The sequence below is a fragment of the Panicum virgatum genome, chromosome 7N (genome assembly GCF_016808335.1).
Source record: "Panicum virgatum strain AP13 chromosome 7N, P.virgatum_v5, whole genome shotgun sequence".
In the NCBI taxonomy this organism is placed as follows: domain Eukaryota; kingdom Viridiplantae; phylum Streptophyta; class Magnoliopsida; order Poales; family Poaceae; genus Panicum; species Panicum virgatum.
In genome coordinates this window covers 43,776,177-43,789,391 of record NC_053151.1, presented here as the reverse complement: position 1 = coordinate 43,789,391, position 13,215 = coordinate 43,776,177, and the positions used below count along the sequence as shown (strand labels likewise).

The 13,215-nt window shown below is 51.2% G+C and overlaps 1 protein-coding gene across 1 annotated transcript; it reads right to left on the bottom strand.

The window, feature by feature from the left end:
• Window positions 1–1,068: 1,068 nt before the first annotated feature.
• LOC120683317 (oligopeptide transporter 4-like) lies at window positions 1,069–3,995 on the bottom strand. The gene is made up of 7 exons (XM_039965390.1): window positions 3,756–3,995; window positions 3,410–3,667; window positions 3,231–3,328; window positions 2,568–3,134; window positions 2,220–2,472; window positions 1,927–2,109; window positions 1,069–1,814 (listed from the first exon to the last, which is right to left on the bottom strand). Exons 1-7 carry the CDS (start codon window positions 3,993–3,995, stop codon window positions 1,203–1,205), a joined length of 2,211 nt encoding a protein of 736 aa, XP_039821324.1. The 3' UTR covers window positions 1,069–1,202.
• Window positions 3,996–13,215: the final 9,220 nt, after the last annotated feature.

Sequence of the window (13,215 nt, the reverse complement as noted above, 5' to 3'; positions counted from 1 at the left end):
ATACTCTTGCACTCTTTATATCGCTACCCTACCAAGACAGTACTACACTACATGGCAACCTTGTCATCTTCTACTTAAGACCTCTGGTATGGCAAGAAGGGGAGGGGAGCACCCCTATTTATAGAACTCTATGGGTCATATAGTTTTGTCATGTGTCCATCTTCTACACAATTTTTTGCAAAATATCTAACTTTAGAATTTTCCCCATGCTTATTTAATCATACAAATATAATTCCATATTTCATCATGAAACATGATAACCATGGTTGATGCATGCTCTCTAATCTTTTAAAAACTTCTCACAATTATGCATTTCTATTTCAATATCATACATAAATCTATGAATAACTTTGCATACAAATACGGAATCAAGAAATTTTCATTGACTAAAGTACGTCTTGGGTTTCATTTCCCCCGTAACATTGTTGATGAATACTCCCTCCTTCCCCGTTTATAAGGCATGGTGGAACATGACACGGTCTTCTAAACAACACTTTGACCATTTATTTATCATATATTATATCACTTTTGATTATAAACTTATAATCATTGTAAAATATATTTGATTATGAATCCAATCATATGAAATTTGCATTATAAAAATAAAAATTTAATAGTCAAATTATTGGTCAAAGATGATAAGGTTTGAATCTTGATATACGTGTATGCCTTATAAACATGGAAGGAGGGAGTACTAAGTTTCGTAAATGATGAAGTTCATTACAAAACTAATAATACATAAAGACTATTATATAATTTATCTGGCTAAATAATCCATAATTTAGCGGCTATAGCGGGATATAACCGGCTATTAGCCATTTAGAGCTAAGAGATGGATATCCTAGTTTTTCTCCTCTCCCAAAGACTATAGCTGGCTATAGCGATGGCTATAGCCGACTATTTAGAACCTTGGTTGTTACTTGCTACTAGTAACCCAAGAACGAACGAGTGATCGAAGTATGCTCACCGCCTCGCAACTGAATTATGCCAGGACAATTGATAAGTTCAGAACTTCAAAGCACAAAAGTTCAGAAGTTTAAGTCTGGAATAAGGATCAATTCGAAGTTCCAACCCATGCATTTCACAATCTTTATGTACAATACGCTGGTACTAGCAATCACTACAGGCAGGAAACATATCTGTATAAATTTGTACACCTCTAGGCATGCAGGTGCTTCTTAGTAATTGGGTGTGTTTGATCTTCAGAGGACGGGGCAGCCGTCCACCTGCACGCCCCTGGCCGTGGGGCAGGTGGCGAGGTCGCAGTGCTCGCCCCTGGACCCCCACCAGTCGAGCGGGTGACCCGAGAGCGCGAAGTAGATGATCACCCCCATGATTGCCACGCCGGCGTCCATGGCCGCCGACAGCACGTAGTTGTAGCGCTTCCACCACCCCTTGCGGTACCGGAAGACGAAGAAGTTGAAGACGGCGCCGACGAAGCACCACGCCGTGTAGTTGAGCGTCGACGCCGGCGGCATGTTGGCCGTGGCGCCCAGGACGACGGGCAGGTTGACGAGGCTGATCCACCAGGCGTGCCCCGGCAGCGCCCTGGCCAGGAGCCACACCAGCACCGGGCAGACCACGCCGCCGAGGAAGCACCAGTTGAGCGCGTTGTAGTAGCCCAGCGGCCCGAAGATGCGGCGCGGGCCGACCAGGCCCCAGATCACCGACGCGTCGAAGAAGACGTGGTCGCCGGGGCACGTCCACGGGCTGCCCTCCGGGAGGAGGGCCTTCTCGCAGATGTGCGGCACCGTCGTCAGCAGCCACCACGCCACCACCGTGTTCACCGTCCCCGCCACCACCGTCCCGATCAACTGAATATACATGGATTGATTCATTTATTTTCAGACACCAATAACAAACATGTTTGGTCATCAGACACCACTGCCCCAGTTATTGGCCACGATCAAAAGAGATGGCTGGTACCTGAACTAGGAACATGGATCTCGGCGGGACCTTCATGTAGTGGCCAAGCTTGAAGTCGTTGAGGAAGGAGACGGACTGGTTCATGCTCATGTAGCCGTAGACCTTGAAGCACACGTTGGCTATCGGCCTCCCCGGCATGATCAGGCCCATGCAATACTCCGTGATGACGTTCAGCCCCGGTGTCTGCAAATAAGCACCGACCGCAGCAGTCAACTTAGTACCATACATGCCGATTGGATTTGATCGATCGATTGGAGATAGTCATCTCCAATTGCAAGGAAATCAAGTAGTACCGTGTTCGTCGTGGCGGTGATGACGCTGATGGGGAGCGTGAAGACGAAGGCGATGGCGCAGGCGAAGAGGAGCCCCCACCATGGCAGCTGCACCTCTTCCTTGAACACGGTGCAGAGCACCAGGGCCACCGCCATGGTCACCACCAGCAGCAGGTAGAACCACCAGTTGGGTATGTCGTCGTACCTCCTCATCATCCTCGTGTGCACATCCGGCTTGCCATTGTACGACTCCCGGAACCTCTGGTATATCTCCCTGCACAACAAACAGAAGAGTCGTCACATCCATGTCGAGCAGGGACAGATCGATCGATCGATCGAGGTGCAGTGATGTGCAGATGCAACACGTACTTGCCGTAGAAGAGGGCGACGTGCGAGAGCGTGGCGGCGATGGAGGCGAAGCCGAGGCCGTAGGAGATGGCGAAGAACAGGCTGAGGTGGATCTTCCCCTGCTCCGCGTAGGCGTCCATGTCGATCTCGAACCTGTCGTTGACGATGGAGGTGATGTTGTAGAGCTGGCCGGCGCCGGTGAAGAGGTCGGTGGAGTAGATGGGGAAGGTGCCGGCGTCGTAGAGGTTCACCGCCCAGTAGCAGGCGGGCACGATGATGTAGACGAGGAGGACGAAACCGACGTAGACGTTGACGATGGCGAAGAAGGGCGACACTAGCGGGCTCCCAAGGAAGGCGGCGACGACGGACCAGTCGAGGGTGAAGGCGCCGATGCCGAGGCCGTTGAGGCCGGACCCGATCTGCTGCATGGTCACCGACCTGGGGAACGCCCAGCACACCCACGACACGGCGGTGATGGTCGGGAAGATGTACCCCGGGACCGTGTACCACGCCAGGCTGCAGATGAGCGCGATCAGGAAGAACTTGCCACGCGTCATCCCGCGGCTCTGCTCCTTCTCGTGCAACGCCCTGATGAATGCGACCGTTCGTTATAGTACAGTGTACGTGTGCAAAAATTGTCAGCGAGTAAGAATGCATCGAAAATTCGGTCGATTCGTTCAATACCTGAGGAGGGACACCTGCACGAGACTCGACGGCCACCACATCTGCGCCGGCTCGATCACGTACTTCCTCATCAGCCCTGCCCATCCGTACCCGAGCACCTACGAGGCCAGAACGAGCCTCCGGTTCACAGCACTGCTACTACTGTGCAGGGCGATCGCGCGTGCGGAACACGGACATACCTGGGTGGTGATGATGAGGAGCAGGCCGGTGAAGAAGGAGATGTTCCTCCGGTAGAAGGCCTTGATGATGGTGACGATGCCGACGGCGTAGGCGCCACCGTTGCCGAACGCGGCGCCGGCGTTGGCGAAGACGCAGATCAGCACGTGCTCCTTGATGTTGAAGGGCCCCGGGTTCATCGACCACTCCCCGCCGAACGCCGAGAACTTCCTGTCCGGCAGCACGCGCGCCATGAAGTGCCCCACCGGCAGCGCCGCCACCTGCGTTCAAATAACGCACACGCCAAATGCATGTTCAGACGAACCCGGCCGAGACACGGCGCGTGTGCACGATCGGCGGGGAACAGACCTGGACGGTGATCTGGCTGATGATGATGGGCTCGCTGCGGTAGGCGAAGAACTGGTTGAAAAAGGAGAGGAGCGCGCAGGAGACGACGCCGATGGTCCACATGCGGAACGTCCACACGGGCAGCGTCGGGTCGTCCGTCGTCGGCACCGTCAGCCGGACCTGCTCCACCAGCGCCACGTCGTCGTCGTCGCCGACGGCCGCCACGCGGCCGCCGGGATGGTGGTGGTGCTCGATCTCCATCGCCGTCGCCGCTGCCTATCCCGCACCTTGTTCAGTTCAGATCTGCGCTGAGGTTTAGAGAATGCGGCGCGGTGGTATAAATACCCCGGCCGGCCGGGGGCGCCGGAGATCCGCTCCGGGTGGTTTGTTCGGTCGTTGGGGACGAGAGAATCTTGGGTCAAAGGAGTATCTTGGCCAACGGCTGGGCCGCGCGACAGATCGATTCCTTCCGCGCGCCAGGACGTTCACGGCGCGCGAAACTGAATCACCAACTGGCCACGCGTATTTCCATCGAGTCAGCAGAGCCAGCCCATGAGATCAGCTGCCCTACGGCCAGCGATTGGCTGCCTCGGGTGGCCGCCCATGGATGGACGGCTGGATGAATTGATGAAGTTGTTGTTCGACGCAGCAGTGGTGTTCTTCTGTTTGTGCTTTAAACTTAGCAATTTTGCCACGTACGGGTGTCATTAATGTGCCCAGCTAATCGTCGCAGGTGTAAGTAGGATGTATCGGGACGTGATGGCGCGCAGGATCATCGTTCTCGTTCGCCTAGTGAGACAGTACATCACAATGCACCATGCATGCATCCGGTGGCGTCTGGTGACCAGTTGATCATGGTGCATGCAAACAGAGAGCAGTCAATGGCCTACGCCATTTTTAGCAGCTGACTGCTCCGTGGTGGTGGAGAGAGGTTGTGTCCAGGCTGGAGAGAGAGACATAGAGACGATGCACGTAGACGGTTCCGTGCCGCTCCGGACGCCATCTCAGCTGCCTCTGGCTTGCTATTAATTTTGCTAACCGAACAGGCGTACCGGGGCTGCGATGATGTGTGAACCGGCCGTGCGGATGTACCGAACGAGTCCCCATTTAGACCATTTTAAGTCATTTTGGTGATCGAATGACAACGTAATTAATGAGACTAATTAGTTTGCGAGATCATATTTGTAGGATTTTTTAGTCCCTTAGATGGAGTCCAAACCATATTCGAGACGTGATGTCCAATACACCGTTGAGACGAGACGTCCAATGCATCGTCGAGACGAGATGTCCAATGCACCGTTGAAACGAGACATCCAATGCACCATTGAGTCGAGGCGTCCAATTCACCGTAGAGATATCAAGACGCAGTGAAAAAGCAGAGAATTGCAGTGTCCAAATGACCGCTGCGACGAGTTGGACAAGTGCAACAAGAAGACAAAAAATAGCAGTTGGCTCGGATAATCCGAATACCCTAGAGTCGAACTATCCTACTAAAGAACTCGGTTAATCCGATGCCCTGGAAAAAGGGTCGGACAAAGGCTCGGGTCATTCTTCAGAGAGCTTGTTTCACTAATTGGAAATTGGTCTATGGGATCGGATTATCCGACGCTAAGGAAATGAAGGTCGGATTAATGGTCGGGTGATTCTGCAGAGAGCATGTTTTCCAGGGCTGAAATCTGTCTATGGGAACGGATGATCCGACGTAGCAATTCACAGTGCGTCGGACTAATGACCAGTGGCAATGATCAGTGACTGTTGTTTGTAATTTAAATGTGGCAGTTGCACCGGATAATCCAACATGTGATTCAGAACACGTCGGACTAATGGGTCGGATGAATGACGTCAGCAGATAATTTGAATTGTAACGGTTTCAGGGAAATCACAGTGGGGTTGGATGATCCGACGCCTTGGACAGTGAACACGTCAGATTATCCGACGCTTACGCAGAAATGCCCCCAACGGCTACAAACGACTACTTTAAGTTTGTGGGCTATATATATGGCTTCCCTCGACCATTTTGGAGTGGCTGGAGACCTGAGACACACCATACACATTGAAGAATAACTCCAAGCCATCCAAAGAGCAAATTGATCACATCCTTAGGTTTAGCACATTCTTTGTGAGTGTTAGTGCTAGATTAGCTCTTGAGTGAGTGAGTGAGCAAAATTGTGTGCCTTGTGCCTTGGTTCTAGGAGAGAACCACCTCTTGTACTTGGTGTGCCGGCCCCTTTGAGTGTTGGTGGCTCGCCGGCAATGTCATCGATCCTTTGGCTTGGTGTGGAGCGGCGACGACATCTTTGTGCGGGGGATGTGGATACCCCCACCCTTCTTGGTGAAACTCCTTAGTGGAACACGGGGCCAAGGTGACCGTGATTGTGTTCACGAAAAAGACTTGGTGGCCAAGAAGCAATACTCTTTGTGGGTGCTTCAACAACGTGGATGTAGGTGTGTCTTTGTGGCTAACCGAACCACGGGATAAATCCTCGTGTCAAAGAGTTTGCTTTTTCTCATCTCTCCTTTAAACTTCCGCATTTACTTATTGCAATCTTTGTGTGCCTTTACTTTCATAGTGTAGAATTTTGATAGGATTGGCTATAGGTTGCATAACTCTTTTGGGATGAGGGTTTTCACACTAGAAGAACACTAGTTGCACATCTAGATAGCTTGTTTTAGTTTAATTTATGTGCAAATTAGTTGAAGCTTGAGGTTAAAGTTTTAGTTTGTCTAATTCACCCTCTCCCCCTCTTAGACTACGAGCATCCGATTCCTTTCACCCGAGACAGCACAACCAATTAAAACTGGAAAGTGGGCCGCCTTGGTTATGTTATGTGGTAGATGTGGGCTGTTTGTAGTAAGCGATCGTGGGCTTATCCGGAAACTATTTGGGCTAGGCCATATGAGTGGGCTAATGACCTCTGAAGTAAATCTGGAAGGGGAAAGATTCGGAGAAAATAGGCCGCTTCAAATTCTGTGAGAAACGATGAGCTAACAAGTGGATACTCGCCGTCCATTCGTGACAAGCAGTTTCGAGTGAGAAGCAATGCACCATCCTCCTGTAGGAAGACGAAGCGACTTGCATGCAGTTGCAGTGTGATGTGGATCAATCATCTATTTATTGGCCACCACTCCCTGTGATGCGCTGCGAAGCGTCAAGCGCCCTTTCAGATCAGGCATTCAGAGCTGCGAATGCCAAACTTGGGCATTTAAAGGATTGCGTAGGCACTTGCTGCCTGCTTGCTGGATGCAGTACAGTACATCCACCCACACACAAACACCATGTCGAGCAGTGCAGAAACAGTCGCTGTGAAGCTGTTCATCGACAAGGAGAAGCAGAGGGTGCTGTTCGCGGAATCAGACAAGGAGTTCGTGGATGTGCTCTTCAGCTTCCTCATGCTGCCTCTTGGCACCATCGTGCACCTTCTCGGCAAGCAATCTGGAGTAGGTTGCTTAGATGAGGTGTACAAGGGCGTGGAGAGTCTCAGCGTAGATCACTTCCAGACCAAGGCCTGCAAGGCCATGCTTCTTAGGCCCCTCAATGCTGCTGCAAGTCAGTGTGGTCAACTCAAAATCAGAGTTGATGAAACCAACCCTAGAGAAATCGGCATTTGCTTAAATCGGCTTTGCGACATGTGCTCGTATAGCACAGTCCCTGATGCGGTTTGCAAGAACTCTGACTGTGGTCAAGCGCTATTTTTTGCGGAACATCCACAGATCGTCCATGCATCTATTGGGTACAATGGCGATGAAGCTTTTGTCAAAAGTAGTCTAAAGTTCATCATCACTGACGATCTCCAAGTGTCTCCTGCTTCTACAACTGTCGTGTTTTCCCTGCTGGACAAGTTTGGGCTACATGACGAATCCAATATTGAGGAGAAGATCCTTGAGCTTAGTTCCAACAAGGTCAGTCCCTCCACTTCGATTATATACAATGCATAGTATCACCAGGCTTTGTTTAATTTTGTTGAAGAGGCTTCATTATTGTTTACTACCACTACCACCATGTCTTTTTTTCTATTTCAGATAACTAGCTTGCTTAAGAGAGCATTGATATCCCAGCAAACTTTAAGCGGATGCTCCTAATTTTTGATGTTGCAATTACACCGGATGCTCTAAATCTAGATCAGCTCCCTGAGAACATCCTTAAACAACCGAAACACAGGTTCAACGCCATCAAGATTAAACTCATTCAGACAAGGGATGACGATTCAGTGGTGTACGCGGAGGCTGGGGCAGATTTCATTGATCTTGTCTTTAGCCTCCTTACCACTCCACTTGGATCCATAATCAAGGCTTATGGTCAGTGGTCCCCAAATGGATGCATTGACAATCTTTACAGAAGTATAGTGGGGATAGGATACATAAAACAAGAATGTCAAGACTTACTGTTATCCCCAAAGTGGGTGCCCCACTTTGGTTGCAGCATCAATGTACTTCAAGTTAAAGAATTAGATGCAAGAATGTTGCATGTAAGGAATGTTGAGTACCTTCTCCTGGCTGTGATGAGTGAATTATCAACCGTGCGGTGTGATCGTGTGTTTGGTCTTTGGATACAGGTACACGGGTGTCGAGTGTCGACGGAGAGCTGCCTAGAGGTGCTATGGCCGATGGACCGTGCGGTGGACGGCGGTGAAGGGCAGCCGGGACCGGAGCTCGGGCCGGGCGGCAGCTGTGGCATCCACTCCTGGATCGAGGGCGCAAGCACCGGTGGATGGCGGGTTTCTTGGTTTGCACCACAAAACCAAGCTAGCGGACGGCGGTTGAAGACGCCAAGTCGTGGAGGCACGGGCGTCAGTCTCGGGACTGGCGGAGGAACGTGCGTCGACGGCGTCTAGGGCCTCGCTGCGGGTGAGGAGGTGACAGGCGTCGGGCGGCGTCTAGGGCCGTCACAAGGCCGAGGCGGGAACGGCGTCTAGGGCCACGGCGTGGAGGCGGGAATCTTCCCGCGCGTGGAGTTTTGGCGGTTTTCTCAAAACCAGCCACCTACCCGGGTTTCGCGGACCCTCCAGAACCGCGGACCGAATCTTCATCAATGTGGCGGCATCGCTGAGAAGACTTCGTTTTGAAGAAAGAACCTTAGCCGTCAGATGAGATCGTGTACAGGGTTCTGCAGCTCTCCGGCCGGTCTGACCGGTCTGGGCGCGGCTGGGGTATTTAAGTCCCCTCTCACTTGTCCGTGGGAGAGGAGTCTCTTGAGTCCTTTTCTGTTTTCTCCTTCCCCTTCCTCCTGCTCCAGGTTAGGGCCAAGGTCTCCAACACAAAGAAGGATTAGGTTATAGCTAATCTCTCTAATCAAGAGGGTGGATGATAGGGTGGTAGGCTCTAGCCTTGTATAGGTGAATTCCTCTGATATTCATGAATGAAATCGGTTTAAGATTCACCCTTGTGTGCTGAGTTTTCATCCTCCCCTTCCTCCTTTGCGTTTTTGGGCTTGAATTCTCCTCTTTTGGGGTGTTTTGTGTTTGGAGGAGACAAGCCCTTGGATTCGTATTTTACTGAACTCGTTGGGATGATTCTAATCCATCTAGCCTAGTGCCAAACCCCCTGGAATCGCGAGTTCTCACGAATTGGAGTTTTTCATGTTCTTGAGAAAACCCCAATCCACTTTGATCTTCCCTCGAATTCTCAAGTTCCTTTAATCTTTTGGGAGAGATCTCTTGAGGATATGTTCACCTGACAGTTGTGAAAGTATCATCCAAGTTTCGTCGGATTTTGACTTCGTTTGCTCAAGATTCAATATTTGAAGCCTTGTTCACGGGCTCTCTGGGAGCAACCGGTCTGACCGGTCTGACCGGTGTCGGCTACTGGTCTGACCGGTCCGACCGGTCTGACCGGGGTGCTGCACCGGTCTGACCGGTCCCTGGCTGTGGGGTCTGCAGATTTTCTCGTTCGCTTCTGTGTTTTCTCTCGCTCGTTCCTAGGGTCTTTGGGTGTTTGTTTAGCTCTTCCATAGCTATTCCACACTTCACCTAGAACTCTTGGGGTTGGGTGCGCAATTGGGAGACAGGTCGTACTTTTGCTTCGGCGAAAGTTTTAATCGGCTCCCATTCACCCCCCCCCCCCCTCTGGTTGCCTTTTTGGTCCCTCAATTGGTATCAGAGCTTGGTTAAGGTTTTCATTACCCTAACCGGTTCGAAAACCACTTGGCGACTATGGCAAGTCTTGGGAAGATTCCTGTGTTTACCGGCGAGGACTATGCCTACTGGAAGGTCCGCATGCGGGCTTTCTTGTAGAGCTTAGGAGCCGAGGTTTGGGATATAACCAAGAATCAAGCTTATGAGGTGCTTGCCGTTCGGACCACTCCTCTACAAGTGACCGAGCACGAGGCTAACGCCAAGGCTATCAATGTCTTGTTCGCTGGCGTTTCTCGTGCGGAGTTCTCACGCATCCAGAGTTTTCAGGAAGCCCACAAGGTTTGGACATGTCTTGAGAACTACCACGAGGGCACACCTCAAGTTAAGGCCAGGCTTTTCGAGACTCGCCAGCGTGAATATGAGAACTTCACATAGGGGCCGGGTGAGAGCATTGGCGACATGTTCAGTCGGTTTCAATCGATTATGAATAAAGTCAGTGCTAACAGATCTGCTGATGCCCTTGACTACACAGAGCATGAGAAGGCTATCAAGTTACTCTACGCACTTGACCGCTCTGTGTGGGATCTCAAGGTGAACACGATAATCAGTTCTGCAGGCTATGAGACTCTGACCGTGAATGAGCTTTTCAGCAAGCTCAAGGCCACTGAGGTGGATAACCAGACACGAGCCAAGCTCAATGGTGCCCCTCCTTCTAAGAGCATCGCTCTTGTGACTGGCCCAGGTGGATCGAGCTCTAACGCTAACTCTGCTCTTGGCTTTTCTCTTGCCTCTTTGCCTTCTGTTACAGATGAGCAGTTGGAGATGCTGGGCGATGACGACTTGTGCCTCCTCGTCAACAAGTTCCAGCGTGTCTACCACAACAGGCAGAGGAGGAAGAACCCCGGGTGCTACCACTATGGCGATCCAAACCACTTCGTCGCCGACTGCCCCAAGAAGTCCAGTGGTGGCTAGAACAACAACTTCGACTATTACCGCCACCGCGACCGCGAAGAGGGAGGCTCCTATAAGGAGCGTCGGCGCCACAAGCACTGCAGTCGTGACCGTGACAAGGGAGGGTGCTTCGACAAGGAGTCGCTCAAGAAGCGCTTCCAGTATAAGGCCAAGAAGCGGGAGAAGGCTTTCTTGGCGCAGCTCAGCGACCTTGACAAGAGCTTCGACACCGACCGCTCTTCTTCACCGACATCCGACGACGATGACAAGAAGAAGAAGAAGAAGAAGCGGGACAAGGAAGCCACCGGCTTCATCGGCCTTTGCTTGGCGGCCGGTCGGTGCAAGAGTTTCTGCACCATGGCGGGTGAGGCCAATGGTGCTCGTGCGTCTCCAGGTGGACATGCTACACCGACGCACGACAACTCTTCTCCTGGATCCGAGAGTGATTCAGAGGTAAACTCCACTATCGACCTGCTTGATACTGAGGTTAGGGAGTTGTACGCCACTCTAGGCAATCAGAAAATGCTGCTTAAGGAAACAGCTACAGAGCGTAAGAAGCTTAGAGCTGAGCTGGCTTGTGGTAGAGAGAAATCTAGTGAGGATGAGTGTGCTGGCTGCATATCTCACATGAATGATCTTGTTGCTCTCCATGCCAAGCATGATGAGAACGTTGCGAACTTGGATGTTGCCAAGACTTCGCTTGCTGACGTGTCTCATGAGCTAGCCAATGCCAAGCATGAGCTTGAACTGGCCAAGGACGCTCCTATTGTTAGTGATGTGCTTTGAATGGGATGAGTGTCCCATCTTTAAGTCTGATCTAGCCGTTTTGCAATCTAAATATGCTACTGTTGTGTGCGAGCTAGAAGAGGTAAAGTCTAGGCCAGTTCTACTTGGTGCTTGTAACCTTTGTCCCACGCTTAGGTCAGAGCTAGAAGAGACGAACACTTTGATTAAGTCTTTTGGGAAGACTAAGGTCGTGGAGTCTAGCCCATCTATTGATTGTTCTGTTTGCTCTGGTCTGATCTCTGATTTGGATGATCTTGCGATAGAGAAAGCCAACTTGGAGAATGAGAACACATATTTTAGGGCGATTCTTAGTTGGGTTTCTGCTAGTGAGCCGCAGTTGGGCATGATGATCAAGCAGTTTAAGCGTGGTGACGGGTTTGGGGTCAGTTACACCTACACGCAGTCAGACTTTGACATGTTGTATGGTAAGATCGGCAAGGCTTCTCGAGTTCCGAGTGCTCTAAACACTGTTAGTACGAGCACACAGCCTTCGCTTGTTGACCCCGTGGATGGTGTCCTAAAAGAACCATCAAAAGCACCTCCACAGAAGCAGGTTTGGGTTCCAAAGCCCAATGAGCTGAGGAATCCCCTCGATACGCTCCCTGCTGCCACAGCCCAGGTTGCCCCGAAAAAGGGGGCTGCTCCTTTCCGTCCAAACACGGGGCCTCCACCTCCCAAGAGAGATGTGAGGTACCACTATGAGTACTGTGACAGAGACGGTCACTTGGAGGAGTTTTGCTTCATGAGGAAGCGGGCTGTGAGGCGTGAGCAGGAGAGACGTAACTCGGACATGTACTCTACTCGGGTGCATGGTCCTCCTCGGCGTGGTGGTAGGCAAGATGCTAGGGCGCGCCGTGTAGGTGGAGGACAGGGAGATGGTGGTGTTTACCAAGCTCTAGTGGGTGGTCGCTTTGCCGGTCGTGCTCCTGATCGTCCTCAGTACGGCTACGGACCACGGGACCGAGGCTTTGGAGGAGGTTACGATGCACCACGCTTTCCTCGCGGTGGTGGTCGTCAGCCTCGCGGTAGACGGGACGGGGGATACGCTTTACCTGATTTTGCTAACCCTTCTGTAGAGCAAATGGCTCGACACTGGTTTGCTTCACACTTTGTTAACCCCAGTGTTGAGACATTTTCTCACCCTTTGTCTCACTACTGATGTGCAGGTTGGAGGCTTGGAGAACAGGTGGATCATGGACTCCGGTTGTTCGTGCCATATGACCAGGAATGACAAATGGTTCTCCAGCCTCACCCGATGCGCTCAAAGGAGTACATTGTGTTCAGGGACAACGGAAGAGGAAAGGTACGTGGAATTGGCGCTGTTCGTGTTTCCGATCGCTTTACCCTGAGAGAAGTTGCCTTGGTTTCGAACCTTGGGTTTAATTTGCTCTCTGGTTCGCAACTTCTTGATGAGGGATTTGAAGTTTGCTTCAAGGAGGGTTGTTCTTGAGTTTTAGATTCCAGAGGAGATTTGGTTTGCCGGATTTTACCTCACGATCGGGTTTTCTTGGTTGACTTCTCTGTAACTTATCTTGGTCCTCCTTGTTGCTTGTTGGCTGGTCCTTCTTCTAATCTGTGGAAGAGGCATAGGAGACTTGGATATTTGAGCTTTGACTTGATGTCGAGACTTAGCTCACTTGGCCTGATCCGAGGATTGCCCAAATTGAAGTTTG

Coding starts and splice junctions, on each gene's coding strand:
- LOC120683317 (XM_039965390.1), bottom strand. CDS start 3,995: ATGGAGATCGAGCACCACCACCATCCCGGCGGCCGCGTGGCGGCCGTC. Junction 3,135..3,230: donor GTGCAGGTGTCCCTCCTCAG/GTATTGAACGAA, acceptor CGCATTCATCAG/GGCGTTGCACGAGAAGGAGC. Junction 2,473..2,567: donor GTCGCCCTCTTCTACGGCAA/GTACGTGTTGCA, acceptor TTTGTTGTGCAG/GGAGATATACCAGAGGTTCC.